Source organism: Desmodus rotundus, chromosome 3 (genome assembly GCF_022682495.2).
Source record: "Desmodus rotundus isolate HL8 chromosome 3, HLdesRot8A.1, whole genome shotgun sequence".
Classification (NCBI taxonomy): domain Eukaryota; kingdom Metazoa; phylum Chordata; class Mammalia; order Chiroptera; family Phyllostomidae; genus Desmodus; species Desmodus rotundus.
The window spans coordinates 42,408,956-42,430,931 of record NC_071389.1 but is presented as its reverse complement, the minus strand read 5'-3'; the positions used below and the strand labels follow the sequence as shown (position 1 = coordinate 42,430,931).

At 39.7% G+C, this 21,976-nt stretch overlaps 1 protein-coding gene across 3 annotated transcripts in view; it reads right to left on the bottom strand.

The window, feature by feature from the left end:
* The window catches only part of NFIA (nuclear factor I A), a 367,285-nt gene that overhangs the window by 65,822 nt on the left and 279,487 nt on the right, over positions 1–21,976 (bottom strand). For all 3 annotated transcript variants that reach the window (XM_045199431.2, XM_024565329.3, XM_024565326.3), the window contains exon 7: positions 9,908–10,036. In XM_045199431.2, the coding sequence (XP_045055366.1) occupies positions 9,908–10,036 (129 nt within the window). The remainder of the gene's footprint in view (positions 1–9,907; positions 10,037–21,976) is intronic.

Genomic DNA, 21,976 nt, shown 5'->3' with positions numbered 1-21,976 from the left:
GTTTTTTCAGCCACAGGAGAGCGATGGGATATGGTAAACCAGCTGGCTTACTTCCCTGAGACCACATCTCCTCTTCTAGGCATACGTGGCTCCCCCTGGGAGAGAATAAACACATACTCCTTCTGGACCCACAAGAGCAGGTTGAGAGAACAGGGGATAGGGAATGAGGAATAAAGGAAGTGTGAATCCTTTCAAGAGCACCACACACAAAGAAAGCACATAACGATATGTAGATGGGGGAATCTGATAAAATAGTTAACCAACACTTAGTACCACAGTTACTATGTACCAAGCCCTTCCCATATGGTCATTTCACTGCCTTCTCCTAATTTTGTACAGGTGGAAAACAAAGGTCAGTAGCAGGGAAGTGACTTAACACAAGCTTACACAGATCCCACGTGGTTGGCCAGCATCTGAATTCTCTCCTGGCTGGCTCCGCAGCCCGTGCTCTCTCACTGCACTCTGCTACTCCCATTTGAATTATTTTTCAGAGGTCAAATGGTTTATTTCCTTTTAGAAATTTTTGTTCATAGGTCCCTTAGTATTATATTACAACCTGGCAATTCTGATGTTCCTCACACGTGCTCTGCACATAAGAAAAAGGAATTGTTTGGGGGGAGGAGCAACCACCATTGAATATGAAGAAATTGCAAATAACACATGTAAATTTACTGCAGAAATATACATTTAAAAAACATTCCATACACGTGGTTAAAAACACCAGTTTCAACAGTACAAAGGATGCAGCAAGAAATGGGTGACTCTCATGATACTGCAACCGCATTAATAGGGCTGTGCATTCCCATTTCAAATGTCAGTGCTTGCCCCCCTTTGCCTGGATGATAAGCTGATACTACATAAACATTGTCAAAGCTACAGTTCCATGCTACAGTAATTCACTTAACTTTAACATGATTTATGGTTCTGTCAATAGGAAAGGTTGAAAACCCTGCACTGAAGCTTAAATGTGAGCTTCATATTTAAAACAGCAATTTGTGTGTATGTGAGAGAGAGAAAGAGAGAGAGAGAAGGAAACATTGCACATAAAGAGAAGACAAGCCTAATGTTGACTTTTTCTACTCTGAAAAAAGAAAAATAAAGAATGAGTCTAAACACAGAATCCACATTATATTAAGCTAAACCAGAAAATAAGAACTGCTAGAGATTTATCTGATTATGTGATTTATAGTACAAATGATACCCTGAAGTTTTATCACGAGGACTTCTAAGAAACCTTGCACAGAACTACTGCCTTCACTGTGTATGCATATGTGGGTCTATGGTGTGTGTGTGTGTGTGTGTGTGTGTGTGTGTGTGTGTGTGTGAGAGAGAGAGAGAGAGAAAGAGAGAGAGACAGAGAGAGAGAGAGAGAGAGAGAGAGAGAGATTCCAAGGGACAGCAGCTGCTTTTGTCAAGATGAGTTTAAATGTAGGTCCACATGGTTAATCACCCTATTCTCTGTGGCTCTCACCCTGGGGGCATTTTGCCTCTTTAAGGGATTAAGGAGCCAATTGGTTTTACTGCTCTAACCTGTCCTCTTTGGGACAACATACTAATGCGATACCACTGTGGAAGAGCTCTCTTTAGAAGTTTGCTGTGGGGATGACAAATTAACCCAGCAGGGTGCCCCACACGTCTATCTCAGTACAAATTATTAGTGTAATAGAGCTTTTAGTTATGCATTTATCTAGTAATTATTGAATGTTACACAAAACCAAGCTGAGCAGCCATGGCCCTTTATGAGGTTGGCTCGGTGGGTGGCCTTACAGTTAATTTAGGGTAGTTCTCCACCAAGCAGTTCACTTGCAGACAAATTAGCTGAACAGCCTTCTCCTTTAAATATTTTCCATGTCACAGTGAAACTCTTTACAATACAATAAAGGTACAGTTTTAATTACACGCTTCCTGACTTTTGTTTAGTTGTAGTTTTAAAACATTTGCTGGCATTTTTTCTTCTTCCCCTTTTGGCTGGACAGTAATAGCTGATTGTAAGTATCTGGCTAATGAATTTAATAATTTCCTGAACTGGGACTTAAAGGGCCTTTGCTGAAAAGCTGCTTTTCCTCTTTACTATCCAGTTCCTTCAAACCCCATCGACACTGTTTCCCATTAGGCTGGGCACTGGCACTTGAGGTAACCTTGACTGACGTTCACAAGCCCTGTGACTTCTCTTTTCAATGCTCCTCAAAGGGGGTAGTAGTTAGTGTATGACACCTGCATTTAAAAATCAACTCTGGCAATTCTTTTTGTAGAAAGACAACGTAATGTTTTCTCCAATAACATACTCCAATAATAAATAAACACCTTGTGTCTGTTGGCAGATATTTCAGCACCTTGTTAGCAACAGGTACTTAATTGCTTCTCATTTTCCTGCGATGATTCAATTGCACTAAACCAGGAGAGACTAATTAGATTCAGCTCCATGGAAAGGAGCACCAGCATGTTCTACAACTAAGTTAAAGGCTCTCCTAAAAGGCAAAGTAGTCTGCAGATATGATACAAGCAAGCTGAACAGATTCACCACTTGGGCCTGGGAGTCCACGCCAAGGCAAGGGTGCCATGGTTACAGCAACAATAAAGCACCAGGGAATATTTCTTCCGAAAGGTCCTTAGTTTGAACAGAAAAATTTATAATGCCATAGCAAGTATAAAAAAGGGGACCAAATCATTTTGAAGTCAGCATATCTCTTCATGCCAATCAAAGTGGAAGTTCTTTTAAATTAAAACCAAGCAAGTGCCTACGGAGCACTTACTCAGCGTGCTATGTTCCGCCCTCAGTGCTGCTGAAGACCCATGCCCTCGAATATTATATTACTGTTACACACAGGGCACGAAAGAACTACATGTTACTCCCAAACTTTCTCTTTGCTTGCCTTTGGTCAAATCCATGCACTCATTCATTTATTCAACCAATGTCTATTGAATGCTTTCCTTATGCCCAGTGAGAGGCTAAGGGATACAGGACGAGTGAAGATGAGGTCCCTGCTCTAATGGGCCCTGCCACCTGGTGATGACTGTTGCCCTGCTCTTCTACCTCTCCTTCCTCGCTCCTCCGTGCCTGTCTATGGGTCCACACTCCTCCGACTTTCCTGGTGACCTCAACTTCCTGGAAGGTGATCTTCATTCTCCTAATTCTCTGCAGTTTATTATTCTTGTTCCAGCCAGGAGATATTGTGAGCTGCTGAGCCTCAGAGGTTTCATCACTAAGAGCAGGATCCCTGTTTGGGCCACGAGGATCATGGACTTAGAGAAGTTTACAGAGCATATAAACTTTTGACTACCTCTCTAAACAAAAACTGGCATGATTCCTCGAAGGCTGCACAATAAATTTTTGGTTTATATGGCTATTGTTTTAGTATATCTTACCCATATTTTCAGAATCAGGGCAATTTTACTTCTAAACTTCCTCTGTGGGTGTGTATCCCATAAAAAAGTGGGGGTTTAGCCTCATGCTCACATTTTGTATGTCTTAATTCATTAGTGTTTAGTTATCTAAAAGTATGACTTGTTTGCTGCGGCTCTGTTTTGCGTGCTTACAGTTAGAAGGCACTCTGTTTTAGAACAGGGGTTAAGTCTTATGCTTGTTTGGACTTGCACAGTGTCAAATGCCACAGCAGCTCTCCATCAGAATGGCCTTGTCCCGACAGCACCCCACGCTCCCCCCACACAACAGTACAACTGCTGGTCTCTAGTCCTGCCATCCACCAGGCAGTAAGTGCTCTGAGGCCAGAACCTGAGCTTCTCTGTTTACCCTATTTAGCAAGTAGTACAGACCCTGAGTATTGTAAGTCCTAGACACTTTTAATACACACAATAATGTTTTGTGGAAAACATTAATGGGACCCCAGACAGTAATGGGAGTCTACAAGCTAATTTTAATATTAAAAAAAACCCAAACTGACCTCAAAAATTGTTTTCTGAAGTGACTTGCACCTACCAGAAACCCCGCATTACAAGTAGCAAGGACTCATGGGGCTAATAAAAAGAGGTCAAGTGATTTGTTTCTTTATGGCTGTTATTTAAAAAACACAGTTTTTTAACATGGTTATGTGATGCTTTCCAAAAGATCTAAATAGCCATGTTTTGTCTTTGACTAATAAAAAATGTAAAAACAAACTAATTGTTTAAATAAATGCATTTTATTTCCCCCAGTGGGGTAGGGGAAGGTGGAAACTACTGACGTGGTGGGAAAGGCACTGCACTGGAGACTGTTTCCAGCCTTGGCTCTGGCCAGCGGAGATTTCTCATCCACAAGAGTAATGTGGAATATTTGTTAACTGCTAACTATCATACTGCCCTTCAATTTATCTACTTATAAAACCTGATTTTATACAGAATGGCAATATGCTCAGAAAAAAACACCTAGATTTTTCAGCTTCCCTTGCAGTTCGGGGTGATCACGTGGCACGGTTCTGACTGTGCCGCACAAGATTCTGTACAAGGCGGCAGAACGCGCTGGTAGGCGGGCACTTTTTGCTCTGGCCCCTTCCCATCGTTCTGCTTGGAATACAGGAGGGAGGCAGAAGCACAGTGGCTGCATTGCGAGCATGAGGTCACAGAGTGAGGATGCAAAAAACACACGAAAGCATGGAAGGCTAAGAGAAGAAATCTCAGTCCTGGATGGCATCATACTGCCACCATGACACAGTTCTGAATCACATACTTGTTTTTTATGAGAATACTATGACCCGTGTAGTCACATTTTCTGACACTGCAGCCACACACGTTGTTAGCTGATGTAGGGAATGAGAGAGACCACAAGACTCCCAGAGCGCCGTTCTGAAATTCTGTGGTTCTGTGGTAGAACGCTATGGTTCTATACGAGGTCACTAAGTGCTTATTTGCCAACTGCTTTCGACCTCTCCGTCACAAGGTGCATTGTGCAGGTTCCTCCCCATTTCTAAACCCCCAAAACACAGAGTTGCTGTACTCAGTACTGAATTAAGGATCATTCATTATCTCGTTTTTGAAAAGAGCAAAGACTTAGGCAGAAACCTAAGTTTTAAGAAGACAAGCTTTCAAGAAACTCTAAAACATCACAGATGTTTACTCCAAATAATTCTCAAAAGGAGTTAGATCCTTTAAATCATCAGGCAAACTTAACATTTGTTAAAGGCAAAGGGAAGAACAAAGATTTTTTTCAATTGTCATGAATAAGATTAATTTTCATGAATTTAATACTGTATTATGTTTGAAATTTTAAGTACTGGTAAAAGCAAGTCTTTGAAAGCCCAGTCTTTCAGCTTAAAGTGCACAGTAACTGTAATAATGTAAAATGACATACACATGCCTTTTTGGAAACGTAATATCTTCCCTGCTCCCCAGGATATTCCAAAATACTTTAATCCCTCAGCCCAGTTTTAACTACATAGCTTACAAAGTATTATCCCCATGATACAGATGGCCAAACTGAGGCCACAAGGTTAAGTGATTTATTGAAGCCACAAAAAAATCCAATATCAGAGAACAGATTCATTTTAAGAAACCACACAACCCTATCTTCACAAAAATGAAAATAGGCAAGTGGTTAGAACAGCAAAAAATAAGAAAAAGCATAGCTTTTTCACAGCATATCAAAGTTTTACTTATATGATCTTGCAAAAGTTTTCTTTGGATGAAAGGCCAAGGTTCTTCTCCATCTTGGACATTCCTTGTAAAGAAGTCCTCCATAAACTGTTAGACGTTTATCACCCTTAGTTTGTCTGAAGGTGTGTGTGTGTGTACATGGCGTGTGTGTACATTATGTGCCATTTCATTACTTTGTATTTATTCAATGAATGAGCATAAAACCCTCTGCGTGAGACACAACAAAGATACCAGGAAGTGTAAGGCAGACAGCCTCTTTTCGGAGCTTCCATTCTAGGAGAGCAATGAGACGTGCGTTAACTAACAAAGCAAGGCACCCTCAGCAGAGGAAATGTCAGACGTGAAAGGCTACGGGAGTGTCAGGAGTGTGGGATGGTGGCAGCTGGGTGGAGCTGAGGAGGTGTCACGTACAAAGTGGTCCTTGAGCTGGTCCTGGGATCGCTGAGATGTTGATAGGCGAAGGGAGTAGGGACTGCGTGAGATTTTCCAAAGCCTAAGTGAAAATGAGTGATTAAATGGTTTACATGACTTCAGGACATACTCCATTTCCAGGCACAGTGTGAATGACTACAAACATACTTTCATCTACTCCTCAGACAACAGAATTCTCTTGAAGAAAAGATAGTAATCTCTGCTTTGTAGATGAGCAACCTATGACTCAGACAGGCAAGGCAGCAGGTTCACATAGTTGGTAAAAGTGGTGGAGACAGGATTCAGACAAGTGTCCATTTGACCCCCTTAGCCTTTCTGCTTAACCACTAGGCTCTGCTGCCTCCCTTCAAGGTCCTGTTTTTCTGCCTTTGTTTTGCAATCTTCAAAGAGAGGTTTCTTTTGTAAAAGGTAGCCTTCAAATTTCTAAATATAGCTTACGTTTGCAGGGAAAGATAGGGCCACTGTTTTTTCAATGAGGTGAACTTGCCTGGCTGTAGCTCTGTTAAAAAATCATGGAGATATGTTACACAGTTATGGCTTACAAACTGGTGTTTGTCTAGTCATTGCAACCCCATGATAAATTTTAAGAAATTTTAATTTCTTAATTTTAAGGAAGGCAACGGAGGTCTTGCAACCTGTGTGCTATCCAAAGGTGAACATACCACGTGACTCTGGGAAAAAGTGCAGAAAAGAGCTCCTTTTGCCCCTCACCAGGACCCTGGTAGGGCTACATCTTTCTCTTTTTCCAGGCCCTCTGAAAGTTTGGTTGTCTGTCTGGATTCCCTAGCGGTTTAAATTTGTAAGGTTGAATTCTCCTTCATATACATGTGATATTTATTCCACATTGATTTCCTTGGGCAGGCTCTCCCTCCTCAGACCTGGCCTCATCTTCTAAGCATTAGCTTTCCAACTGCTTCAGAGAAGGATAAAGGGAAGAGAATATCTGTAGCAAATATTTCTTAAATAATGAAAGGCTGAATACCAGCCTTTTAAAAATATCTTAGCCTAAGGATGTCTTATGCTAGCCTATCTCAACTCTATGATTCTCACCCACAAAGATGCCACTGGACAGTTTCATCTCAACTACTCCAATTCCCTTCACCAGACCACTGGGGGGGGGGGGCAGGGGGCAATAAGAATGGGTACCTGAGTAGATATTCCAGAAAGGAGAACCGAGGATGCTAGGAACCATCTTGAATTCTGGTGAAAACAAAGAATCTTTGGTATTCCATAATTCTTAAACTAGGCACCTTTCTCTTTCCCTCTAAAATGATTTCATGAATATGATAGGAGATCAAAACTCTTTGTTCTACCAGCTAAGGAGGCCCACTCTGGTTCACCCAGTATGGCGCATCGTAGCAACTGTGCTTGATTGTGTAGCATGAAGAAGCTCCTGATCATGGCACCCATGGGTAAACGCTAGAATCGTTATAATCATTTCTAGAACTATGGTTTTACGGTAAGACTCACAGATAACACACAATATTTATTAACTAAATGATAATATATGCACATTGCTTTATGCTCCTCAAAGAGTCTCTACAAATATTATTTTATGGCAGTTTCTGTATGAAAATATGAAGTTGGGAGGAAAAGTTTATTCAGCAGTAGTATTGTCCCCATGTCATTGGGGAGAATATTTAAAAATTCAGAAGGTAAATGGCAAGCAAAGAGGCAGCACACCCAGCTGTCCTGACTGCGAGCACATTGTTCTTCCCAACCCCCTCCACCCTGCTTCGCCATGGTTCTTTCCTGGGCTTGCAACGTCCTCCCTGCACACATGCAACCTTTCAGTTTTGACTTCAAGTTATCTATGCTTTGAAGTCTCTTTATTTGATACAAAGTGATAAGTAACAGCACATCCATATCCTCTCCTAGCTGCTATTTTCTGTCTCTCTCCTGAGCTGGACTCTGCGCCCTACGAGGACAGGAACCACTGCATTCCAGTGACAGGCACTCAGAAAATCCTTGTTTGATGAATGAATGAACCTCCAGAGTCCCCTCCTCTGAGCTCCTTCAGAAATTTCTGCTTTTCACACTCACTTAGCATTTAGCATATGTTAACCTGACAATAAAAAGATGAGAAACATCACATGCCTCATCTCCCTGAGACCAAAAATCTTCTTCCTGACTAAAAGAGTTTCATATCTCTTATTTTCTACCCCAGTTTAGATGTCTAATGAATATTGATTATGAGGGTAATATCAAAATTCTAACTCATTTAGAGAGACTCATTCTGCATTTTGGGAGTTCATAATCCAATCCAGACAGACGCAAGGTTTTAAAATCAGAAACACACACACACGCACACACACACACTTCCTCTCTGATTATATCACACACAGACAAGAGAAATAGTAAGTTGAGAAAGTTTTGTCAATGATCACAAGATGTTCACAAACGGAGCAAGGAAGTTTTCATGGTTGTGGAGACAGAAACTGCTTCGCACAGCAGTCAAGACCCTTACTTCCTTCAGTGTGATTTCTGCCTCAGAGCACGAGACAGCCCTCTCAACTGCCATCTTCCCTGACAGGCACACAGAGTATTTGAAAAGGGATTCAGATTTGTGGGACTAACAGTGAGATTAATGAAAGAAAGATCAGTTCCCCAGGCGTTTGTCAAAGCAGACGAGAGATCATAACTTTCTAGGATATTTTATGATACCGGCTGGTAGATCACAGACCTACCTAAACGAAAAGCTGACGGAAGAAAGCAAACACGGTTACAATTATTCATACTCCTACTGTGGGGGCTTCATAAACAAACTAATAAATATTTTCATCTTGCAATGAGATCAAGTTAAGTGACTTGCTGACATTCTCTTGAGGTTTAAAGCTTGTCTTTAATGTGAAATACAAATCATATTTCTTGTGGACACATTTTAATAATAAACTTAAAAGCACACAAGGCAAAAATAATGAAAACATCGCAATGAAAACCAGACAAACTATCTACCACTTCAAAAGGAGTGAATGAAGACTGAACATCAACAGTCAACACCGTGATGCAAACAACCCCAGTATAAAATGCCACACATTGAAATCGGGTTTCCAGTAAAGGGAATCACCAGGAATGCGAAAATGAAAAAAGCTATTACAGTTGACCCTTGAACAATGTGGGGGCTAGGGGGGCCAACTCACCACACAGCTGAAAATCTGCATACACTTTAAGTAGGCCCCCCATACATGCCCATGCCCAACTGCTGACTGAGAGTACAGCTGACCTCTGAACAACTTGGGTTTGAACTGTGTGAGTCCGCTTACGTGCAGGTTATTTTTTAATCCTTGCCAGAGGATATGTTTATTGATTTTAGAGAGAGGAGGAGAGAGACAGAGAGACAGAGACACATCAATGTGAGAAACACCAATTGGTTGCCTCGTGTACATGCCTCAACTGGGAATCGAACCTGTAACCTTTTGATGGTATGCAGGATGACACTCCAACCAACTGAGCCACCCAGCCAGGGCTTATATGTGAACTTTTAAAATTCTGCATTGTTCAAGAGTCAACTGTACTTGCTCACCTTAACACACACACACACATACACACACACACACACCACTCTTGTAAAATTTATAGAACAAATTTAATGTTGGTTCAATTCAAATGATCTCCCACCATTTTGAAACACCACACAGGCAAAGAAAGAGGTTTGGTCGATCCTATTCACCAATGTCACCCCAATAAATTCAATAAAAAAAAGGATCAAGGGATTGATGTCAAATCTCTTTGGTCCCTAACATCCCAAAGCTGTCCCCAGTGACATGAAATTGAAACACTCACTGCCTTCCGGAGCATTCTGGGGGAGTCCTCATTGTCTCTCATTTTGCTACCCTGGCCCCAAGGCCATGATCTAAGCACAGCCAAGGGTGCCCGCAGACTGGCTCACCTCTGGGTCCCGTAATGACCGGTCGGTGATGCTGTGTGAATGCTGTTCCCAGGGAGGAGGTCTGCGAAGGGGAGGGGCTGCTGAAACCAGACTTCTCCGACTTCTTCAGTGTCGTTGGAGATGGCATTCCTGGTAAGAAGGATGCATTGATAAGCACACTGTAATTCATGGAACAACGGCTTGTGCAACCTAAAAGATAAAACTTAAAGAATTAAAAAAGGAAATCTGGCAGTAGACAAAAAATTTGTTTTGAATTGTTTGAACTTGTCACAGGAAAAAACAGGAGACAAAATGGTCTCCTGTTAAGTCTGTACATAGTGATTTCGACTTCTACTAAATCACAGTCCATTTTGGCATTATTAATCCTAATTATAGAGTGCCAGGTTGCCAGTGTTTCCTGAAAGTTGTATGCTGCCCGTGGTCTCTGAGACCCTTTATAAAGGAAGCTGTAGAAGCACAGGAGGGCCTCTTTTCCATCATTTCATCTTCTCAGTTACATTGCACCAAAGGCACCTTAAATTATCTTAAATAATTTAGCTATTTTAACAGTAAAAAACTCTCAACAATGGCAACTCAGTTGCTTATCCAGTAAATTATTCATAATAGAAACTAGGAAAAATAAAAAATACCTTAACTGCCCAACAATTGGCATTTGATAGAACCAATGCAAACAATACTGTGAAAGAATAATGACACAGAAAGGTATTTGTTTAACAACATAGAATAAAGTCATGGGAAGCATTTACCAAATAGGGTGTTACAGTATGATGCCATTTACAAGTATCCTTCTTGTACAGAGAAAGGACACAGGCATAAACCTAACAGAAGTTCTCCCAGTATGTTGGGTTTAGGTGATTTCCATGGCCTCTTTAGGCTTACTTGTCTTTTCCATGATGAACATGTTACTTTTATGTGAACAAAATACAATAAAAACTTGTTTTTTAAAATAGTATTTTTACTATAGTTTCTAGGGTTTTCATAGCATTTCCAGCATAGGGGATGTTTTGGGAAGAAAATAATGAGAAAATAGCCCCCCATTGTCACTATCTGCAATGTCCTTAGCAACCATGCTGACATACGAGGCATCTATCAGTTTGGTAGGGGTGCCAGTTAAAACAATAAAAACTCGTATATAAAATTAAATAAAATGATTCCTAGCCTCCATATTATAGGATCAATGTGGGCTCTCTTAACTTTGCAGCACAAAACTGGTTCTGCCTACGACCAGAGAATTATTTGGGTGAACTGTAAAAATAAATAAGATAATAATGATATTAACATGTAACTGCTATTGAGTAGTTGCTAACTCCCATGCACTGTGCCAAGCATGTTACAGGCATAGATCTGTTCTGAAATTTAGTCACTCTAGCCTATGTCTAAATATGTCCTTATTATATCTGATCAGAGATTTCCTCAATGAGATTTTACAGCACAAGCTTCTACACAAGTGTGATTGCAGATTCTATAAGGAAGAGACCACGTTTGCTTTGCCCCACTCTACTTTCAGAATCTAACAGAGGGCTTGGAACACAGCATGTGGCCTGGAAAGATATTCAAACTACTTATCTCAGCTTTATCTGTGGCTTTAATAATAGATACTTGGAAATAGCGAAACTTTGGGTTTTAACCCCAAGGGGGTAAAAATAACTAGGAGGCACATTTGCATAGCTAGACATAAGGGCAATATGAAGTTGTATATGATTTCCACTTGACAACTCCAGATCAGATCCATTTTAGATCAATATCTCTGTGATTTCAATTAAAAACAAAGTCCCTCGGTGACTTTAAGCTGTTACTTTTTTGCTCCTTGAATCAGTAACCAAAGTCACACCATACCAAGGTCCTAACATCATTAGGATCAATGAGGTTTGGATTAACACTCATTTTAAGTAAACTAACTTAAGGTCTAATCATATAATTATATCAGAGAGGAGATTTCAAATTAAAAAATTAAAGGAAAGAAATAAAGAGTTACCAATATTTAAACAAATCTCCCAATTCAGTTAAATCTCTTCTGTGCAAACAAATTTTTAGGCTGCCAGCCAGCCCACTGATTTAAACTTAGTCAAATGCCTGAATTGCATGTTATGAAGCAGAAATAGAATAGAAAATGAAAATGTCAAAAATTTTAAGATAGAATTTTTTTCAGAATATGGAATCACTGATGAATGCAATATCTAAACTAACTCTATTAAAGGAAGCAAATAGTTGGACTCAAGAAAAAGTTATCATTTCTTTGAAAATGTGTTCAACCCATATTATTCTAAATAGGGCAAAAATATTGACATAATTTAAATCCACTATTTACCCTTATAAAAAGTGATTACACATAAAATTTAGACAATACAAGCATCAAGGATGATCAAGTGGGTAAATGGATTCAACAACAGCAAAATTCAACCTTCTGCAAAAGGGTTAAAGAGAAGAAATAGTGTCTACATGCAAGAAGAACAAGCCAAACTATGTATAATTTTCTAAATTTATCTCGGTCAAGTAATATGAGCCCTAGGCTGTCATGAATCTCAGAATTACTTTGTGTTTTCAATTTTTAAAGACCCATATTGAGTACACTTCCTTATTATATACTTTAATATTTTCTCCATATGTATAATGTATGTTTTGGTTAATTTGCTTTGTATACTTAATTGATCAGATGAAATTTCAAAATGTTACTACACTGCTTTATGTTAATATATGAGAAAACATTAATCTTGACTTTTGTTTTTGAAATCAAATGTGGTTTCTGTACATTATTTTAAAAATAAACTCCTTGTTAAAATTTCTGTTTCCAATTAGCTATGCACATTTATTAGACACAATTACCATACAGATTTAATGACTGATTGTCCTTCTCTTAATGAATCAAAACTTAATTCCAACGTAGTTTTTAGAAATAATCACATTTAAGAAAATTAGATAAATTAATGCGACCCCTTTTTCTGGAACAGACAAAATATCACTTCAAAGTTCTTTTCAGTGTGTAAAAGTGAAGAATTTTATAGAATGAGAAGCAGGAATTTAGCATACTGTTTTGTTTCAATGGGACATTCCTTCCTGTTGATGGCTGTAAAAGCCCCAATGGTAGTAAACAAACAGAAGGTGGGTTCCCATAGCGCTCTGGCTTGTCATTGCTTTTCTAACCATCCAGCCATTCTGAGTTTTTCTCCATTTCGCCATTTTTCTAAGCTGCCTGAGGCACTTCAACTAGTGGGCAAAGGCAAACATACATGAAATTCTAGCCATTCGGCGACTCTAATCTCTGGAAGCAATTGTGAGCAAGAAGCCAACAAGAAAATCTTGAAAATACAGGCTAAATACAGTATTCACCAAGATTCTGTTAGATTCCACCATTAGTGTTTGTGGTAATCAGAACTCTAGAACGGCCCCAAGGTTCATGGCCCCTGGGGTACATACATAGTTTGTACAACCCCCACCCCTTGAATGTGAGTGTTACCTATGAGTATGATGGATGTCATTCTTGTGATTAGGTGGTTATGTGGCAGAGGTGCAGGAACCTTTGCAGATGTAATTAAGGTCCCTAATCAGATTACTTTTAGTTAAGTAAAAAGAGTTATTATCCTGAGTGGGCCTGACTAAACCAGGTGAGCCCGTTAAAAGAGGGATTAGAAATCAGAGAGAGGCTCCTTCTGGCTTTGAAGAACTAAGCTACCATGTGGTAAAACGGCCTGTGAGAGGGCCACGTGGTAAGGAGCTACAGGGACTCTAGGGACTAAGTTGGACCCCAATTTGATATCCAGCTTTAAGAAAGCTGGGACCTTAGTCTTAAAGGTACAATGAACTGGTTTGTGCCAACGATCATGACAGTTTGCAACAGGACCCTGAGCTCCAGAAAGGAATGCAGCCTGGACAAAAATTTGATTGCATTCTTGTGAGACAGACCCTGCACAGAGCAACCAGCTACGCTGTGCCCGGACTCTTTACACGTTGATTGAAGCTAAGTTTGTGGTGAACAGCGATAGTAAACTAACACGGCATTCACATAAGAAACTCCTGTCAATGCTAGAGTGTGTGCACTGAGGATTCCACTGTGTACTAATTACTCTCCAGGATTCCGTAAGTGCCCATTATTTTTCGCAAATCCACCTTAGGTTGTCAGGTTTCCACTAGCCTACGCTCACCCAGAAAAAAAGTGGTAAGACAGCCTTCTGGAGAAAAGGCCAATAAATGGTTATTTCCAATGGCATAAACACTTTTGAAATGTTCTATTTTCCCCTGATTTGTTCAAGAAACATCAATAACAAAATCAGATCAAATAATATGAAAAAACTCAAATATAATTCTTGGGGTCTCCTACAACAAATCAAGGTTTGTTTTGGTAACTTTTTGCTGCAACTTGATGTTAAAGGAAGTAAAAGGACAATACAGGGGGGAAAAGATAATTAATTTCAACCCCCCCCTTCTCTCAAATTACGAGATTTACCACACACTAATTTTAACCAAGAACTTCGCAGTGACAATTCTGAAGCACTTCTTGCAGGAATAACAAGGTAGCACAATGCTGGTTTAGTTTCCATAACGCTCATCTGCGGTCACAACCTGGGAGAAACTCTGGAAACAAGCAAACTCTGCACTTCGGCTTTAAAACCCAGTATGTAAACAGGTTAGCGGGGCCCACAAAACGCTGTGGGTCTGGTTGCTCCTGTTTGACTCTAGATACTCTCCTGTCTGTTGGCATCGTCTAATTCCCACCGACCTAACTGCACTAGTGCTTTACCCAAGTGACTATTAAACCAAACCTAAAGGCTGTTGGACACTTTCATCCATTGAGGGGCCTCAGCAGAGCCAGGAGTTAGCTAAAGAGACAGTCATCAAATCTCTGCAGAGTGATCATTTCTAAAAACCAGACCAAAAATCATAAAAGCTACAAATTATGGAGTACCTACTATGTGCCATGTACAGTAGTCCTCCCTCCCATCCTTATCCACAGTTTTGTTTTCCACGGTTTCAATTACCTGCAGTCAACTGCAGTGTGAAATTATTAAATGGGAAATTGCAGAAATAAACAATTGACAAGTTTGCACTTGAGTGTTGTTCTGAGTAACACGATGAAATTTTGTGTCTTCCTGCTCCATCTCACTTAGGATGTGAGTCATCCTTTTGTCCAGTTTATCCACACTGTATATGCTACCCTCCCTGTTAGTCAGTAGCCATCTGAGGTATCAGATTGACTGTTGCAATATCTCAGTGCTGGTGTTCAAGTAACCCCGATTTTATTTAATAATGGCCCCAAAGTGCAACAGCAGTGACGCCGGCAGTTGAGACACGCCAAAGAGAAGTCATAAAGTGAAAAGGTGAGTTCAGTGCAATAAGATATTGTATTGAGACACAGAATATTCACATAACTTTTAATACAATATATTGTTACAGTTATTCTATTTTTATTAGCTAGCATTGTTAATCCCTTACTGTGCCTAATTTATAAATTAAATTTTACCACAGGTATGTATGTATAGGAAACCAGAATATATAGGGTTTGGCACTATCTGTAGTTTCAGGCATCCGCTGGGGGTCTTGGGTCATACCCCCTGTGGATAAAGGGGGCCTACTGTAATTCCATCTTCATCTCAGACAGGCGGGTGTTATTATCCTGCCTATAACTTAATGTTACAGAAACTAGCTACCCAGTTATGTCAAGCAACTTGCTCAACATCTCTCAGCTATTAAGTGGTATTTCAGCCCCAGGTCTCTCTGATTCTAAAGCTTGCACATTTTATAATACATCATATTCCCTCATGTACTTCCCCTTGTATACTATAAAAACACTGTCCTAGTTAAGTCAATTAAGTATATATAAAGTTTCTAATTTGGTTATCCAAAGGAAAAAATTCAAAGAAAGGGTATATCAGCTGCAAAGGAATATTCAAAAATAAAAACTCTGAAGTATAGGAGGATCATCTTGTCCTACATATCAAAGGCTTCTCTTGGTCTTAGTAGGGATCAGTTAGGATTTTATTAAACATATTGAATGTATTATCAGTAATTCTAACACAGAACCTCCAATAAATAAACATTGCATAGACTTAGAAGATCATGACCCAGGGAGGGATAAATTGTAAAATAGCAAATACAGACATTTAATATTTACAATAGGCCCCTTGCCTATTCACCAAGTTGCTTTCTCTATAAAGCATCCTGAAAATGTAAGCAGAAAGGATCAAAATTATTCTTGTAAGAGTCATTGATACTTTCCAATTCTAGTACATGTTGTAACGCAGCAATACTTCACCTAATCAGAGGTACAGTCTAACACACTATTGCAAAGTTTGCAGGTCAGTAAATCTTGACATCAAGGGAAGCCTCTGAGCTCCTACAGTTAGTGTCAAAATAGGCAACTAAATTGAGGCATTTAACTGATGGGAAAGTGTAGTTTCACAGAAACTAAGAAAAGTAGTTCAAGAAGGTTGTGACTGAGTGAGTAGAATGCTACTGAAAGGTCAAGTATGAGAACATACGAACACCAGGAGAGTGAGGCACGTGGAAGAGAGGTTAGAATGGTCTACAGAATCAATGGGAGGTGAAGCAGCAGGAAAAACAAGCATAGTCAGCTCTTTCATGAAATCAGTCTGTAGAGGGAAGTAGAACAATAGGGTAGTGGCCATAGGGAGATGGAGAGAAACAAGGCAGACGCCAGGATTGGAACCCGGTGAGCCAAAGCTCTTCCTCCTTTTGGTGTAGCACTCCGAGATGCCTATTGCTGAAAAAAATTCTGATTATTTATCTATCTGACTGATACAAACCAATCATGAGCTGGTTTAAAACAGAGCTTAATAATGATACTTAAATCTTTGTCTTCAGCCTAAATGGCATGCTAGCTGCTATTGTGGCTGTTTTCTTTACATTTAGCCTTCAGGGTCCACTCTACCGCCAGGGCTGAGTGTGGGGAATGGATGCCTTCAGCCCATCTGCCAGACTAATGGTGAAGCAGACGTTTCAGTGCCATTTCTCAAGCATGGGATGAAAGATGAGTGCCAGCATCACGTTTTCTAAGTCATCCACCACCGAGAAGTCGATGCTCAGACTCATCTTCCAGATGCAGGGCTATGCAGCAGTCCCATAGGCAACGCCAGGCCCTGCCTAGGACCATTTCAGCTGCACCTTGTGATGAGATCGTTTCCAACTGTGATGCTAAATAGTGGCTGTGATTGGACAGACTGATTCCACAGTTAAAGGGCTGTTCTGTCCTTGTGGGGATAAACACACGCTGTGGGACACACGGAGGTAGTTCAAGATACTGCACTCTACTTAGTTTTGTGTCCTAATGATAAAACACGCTAGGGTTCGTTCTAATGTAACTGACTATGATGAACACACTCTACAATAAAAAAGGTAAAAAACATTCAGACTATTTTGACTTTTAACCTTTCCAGTGAATAAAAATGTTTTAAAATCATTTTTATGATGGAGAGAATAAAATGAAAGCTAATATAGCTTCTGAGGTTTATCCTTCTTACACTATAGGCAACCATTGAAAATGAGCTCAAAGGACCCCCCAAAGAATTACCACATCATAAAGAAGTTCAGATAATTTAAAAGGCTTGGATACAAGTGATTTCTTCAATTTCTAAAAATGGGAGAATGGAGTGAAAATGATATAGATTATTCAGGAGAAAAGAAATGATGAATTCTCTAATGTATTCCAAATGTTCATTTGTGAGTGAAAATTTACAACCAGTGAGAGTAGAGAATAGACACAGGAAAAATGTCATAGAAAAATCTGGTTCCTGGGCCAATAATACAGTCTCTCAATTTTTTAGGGTATTTCCTCTCTTTTCAGGATAAATACAGGCAGCCCAGTGTCAGGACTAAAATTTAAAAATTGCATTTCATGCTCCATATACTTACAAGTTGGAGATTCCCCACCCAACCCATCTTCCCCTGAGCCATCCTATCTTCCTGTGTTCAGAGAAGGATTGATTTTGGCTCCACACAGCAATCACACCCATTCACAGAGGACTGAAAATAAAGACGAAGTTACTGAGAAAACCAAATTACTTCCTTTGCATGAAAAATAAATATAGTCTAATATAGCATAAATGTTTTATTCATTCTGCTTAGATATCCAGCTGAAAAGTTAGAAACGCAATCATACACATGTGGTTTATACCTGCCCTGTCTAATATGCTAGCTACTAGCCACATGTGGCTACTTAAATTTAAATTAATTGAATTGAAAACTTCAGTTGCTCAGCGCAGCCACATTTCAGTGTCCCACAGCCACAGTTGGTAGTTGTTACAGGATTGGACAGTGTAGACAGAGAACATTTGCATCATTGCAGTAAGTTCTATTCGACAGCTCGGGTCTACATACACCACTAAATACAAGATGGGGCAAAAGTAGGTTTACAGTTGTTTGTATAGAAAAATAATACAAAAATTAATAAGTAACAATACAAGAATAAACTGTTTCACAACTGTAAACCTACTTTAACCCCACCCTGTAGATTTTTTTTCTTTTTACTTTTTTTGGTCCTGTTGGTAAATCTTACTCTTTCCCCCCCTCCTCCAGCATGTTCAGCCCCTTTGTGAACTACAAAAGCAAAACATATGCACCATATAAATAGAGAATTATATAAAAAGGAAAAAAGCCCCAAAACAAAGCCCTTTCCTTCCCATCTCCAACGAGCTGGAGGTAACCCAGGGCTCAAGCTCGGTCAGTATCCTGACGGACACTTTTCTCTAGCTCCAGGACTCATTTCAATGATGAGAAGTTAAGTGCTTATTAAATTATGTTCACTTCTGTCAGTTAAAACATGATTGAAAGCTTGGAGTGTAAGGGTCCTCCTGGTAAAATTTAATTTTAGAGACGCGCAGTCTCCGATGTTCTCTGGTTGTTATACACCTGCAGTGGGAATCTATTAGTCCTGATGCTCCTTGGATATAAACAGAGCCTCTATCACTTTATTTAAAGTAAAATTTGAACCCGATTGAAACATTTCATAGGGGAAGAAAGAATATAATTTTAGGCCTCATCAAATTGCTTGAACTGTAAAATCAAGTAGTGAACACTAGAAAAGGTTCTGTCAGCTCGAATCTAAGCTTAGTGTAGTCAGCATTTTCTCACTGAACCTTATTATGGCAAAGCATTTGATTTTTCATCTTTGTGCTCTGTTCATCCCCACAAATAAACTACTTTGACCTCCACCTGTTACTTAGTGAAATCTGCCTGCCATCCTTCAATAACCCTATTCTTTGCCTTCAAAGGCCTTTGAGTCACTGAGAAAGTGGGAAGATAGAGTTGTGCAATGAACTGAGAGAATACCACTTTATAACTATGCAGCAGTTCAGAGTCGAAGCTGGAAGCTACATGATGAAAGGAAATGGATTTTTCTTTTTAAAGGCAATGCCCGTGGATGTTGGAAGGGGGCAACACATTTCATCATTTTCACATGAAATTTTTCATAGAAAGGGGTTGTCTCTTGAGTTATTATTTAATGCAGAAAACCTCTGGCCCTTTCCTTATAAGCAAAGCTCTCTAAAATAGTCATGACATCATTTCAGATATATGAACCAACAGGTCCTTGCAAAGCATACAAATATTTCAAGTAGTTCACTATTCTGATATTTGGCAAAACAAAATGAACCACTAACTTCAAACACAGCTTTTGGGGGGGTATGCAAAAGGACCACACTTGCTGAACACTATGAAAACAAAAAATAATAAATAAGAAGGGAAATAACTATACACAACTACATGGGTCATTTTCTGAAACACAGTATCTGACGAAATGTTTTTTTTTTAACAATGACATATCAGAAAAAAAAATTCCTCTGTAAAGCTGCACTCTCCTGATTAATGCTACACTGAACAGAAGAGACAGTGTCTAATTGTGCTGAATACTTATCTGAGTGGGATTACAGGACGTTTCTGCTCACTGTCGTTCTCTGTGACAACGTAATGATAGATCCGTTCGTTTCCTTAGGAGTGCAATTATTAAAACCTGCACTGTTTTCTTAAGTGTCTCCATATCTTGGATAAATTATATTAAAAATTACTTATCTGACACTAAGGGGAAATGCTTAGTGAAGTTTTCATATCAATTAAGTAAATGAGCTCCATTCAGTCACAGTCTTTGTGGCAGGTCTTATTCAAGTTTGGTGAAACCTGATCACCATGATGCTTTTATATTAGAGTGAATGATTCACCATCTTTTCTCCTTGTCTTCCTCGTACAAATGCTAAAGTTTGGTTTTCACTTCAACTAAAAACTGCTCATGGCCGACATTTTCTCTGGAGTCATGATTTAGCACTTGTCCTTCATATTCACACCTTTTTTTTTTGGAACCCAACACAAGGATCCAATTTTACACAGACAACACCCCACAGGCCAGTCAGAATTGGTTGCTAGCAATATACCATCTTTTGCAGCATTTTCTACACATATAATTAACTTTACCCAGAACCTATTAGGAAAAGGTCTTCATACAAAATAACAACAACAAAAACAACACACCACTCTGGGCTCTATGTGATAGCCTGCCTATCCAAAGGACTATTTTCCTGCGTGCCTAAAGCGACAAAACAAGGTTCCTCTCTTTTTCCCCTTCCACTTACTGACCCCAAAATGACAACTGTCACCAACCCTATCCTTAAATGTGAAAACAACCAAATATGGGTATTGAATGTAAGTTACCAAATGCTCCTACAAACAGAATTTATTTCTCTGGCTTTCGTCAAGTTAAGACAACTGTCAAGTCGTCCAAGTAGCAGATAATGGCATTTATAATAAATTACATTTCTGCAAAAGTCTCTCTATGTGTGGCTAGGACACAAATTTATGTGACCCAAAATGATGCTTATGTGTTATAACGATTTTTTAAAAACTAAAGGCATGTTAAGACTTCAATGCTGATGGGCAAACTCATAAAAATATCAAGCACATCAAAAGGGGAAAATTTTTGAGTCTTTTGAGGATAAGATTGCTTTTCTGAAGGAAAAAAAATCACACACTACAAAAAAAAAACTTTTAAAATTAGAAGCAGGTGTCACCACTATGAAGTGATAAATATCAAAAAATAACTGGCCTGAAAAGTGTTCTTATGCATCCCATACTACTTTTAATCCTTACACATGTACTTCGACATTAGAACGTGAAGCCTCATGCCTCCAGGTCCCTAAAGAGAGTTAAACCTGAGAGATGTGGCACGGCCATTTCTGTAACCCCCTCCTCAGCAGGCTCACGAAATGGCTGAAAGGCAGATGGCAAATCCTGACTGGCATTAAATTATACGTGATCCCGATATCCTAGAATTTATGAATCTTGGAAGTGAATCACAGGGAAGCGATTTCTGGGTTGAGACAGCTAACACGGCAGAATAACCTGGTACTACGGAGGACACTTCAGATTAGAAATGGATATTGGGTTGCCATTCCTTGAGTTTCTAATGACTTGAGTGCATTTCCAATGACGCACGTGAAAATTTTAACTACCTCGCCTTACATAAAGTGGAAAAAGCCCTAGAGATTGGAATGTTTCTTCAAAATGGAGGACAAGAAGACGTTTGGCCCACATTAACATCCGGAGAGCTGGCATGTTATGTGAATGAACACCAAACATTCACAGCTGTCTAGAAAGCCGGTTCTTCTCAGCGGGCTCACAGTGCTGGGCCATGAGCTCAGTTCCTCACTCCAACAGACTGGAGAACCAGGGACGAAAGTAGCCCAGCATTTACAAATCCAAAGATTTCACAGGGGTTTTTAATTGTTGAGAAAGGGAGGTCAGTGATACTTTACTCTGAAGAGGCAAGCCTATTAACTCTACTTCAATGGTTTCACTCATTCTACTGCAGCTTAATTTTCAAGTTGAAGAGATGCTTCGAGTAGGTAAACACACTTTCCTCCTCGCACAACCACATCAACATTACAACTAAAATATAGAACAACCATCACTCAGAACCATCGGAAGTCAGTTTGAATACAAGTCTGACAACTACGGAAATAACGAAACCACACCCATCCAATCTGGTAGGCGGGACGGAGACACAGAATGAACTGGTCCCGTGTCCACATGTGGTGGATAAAAATTCAGGAGGGATATCTCGGGACTGAGGAG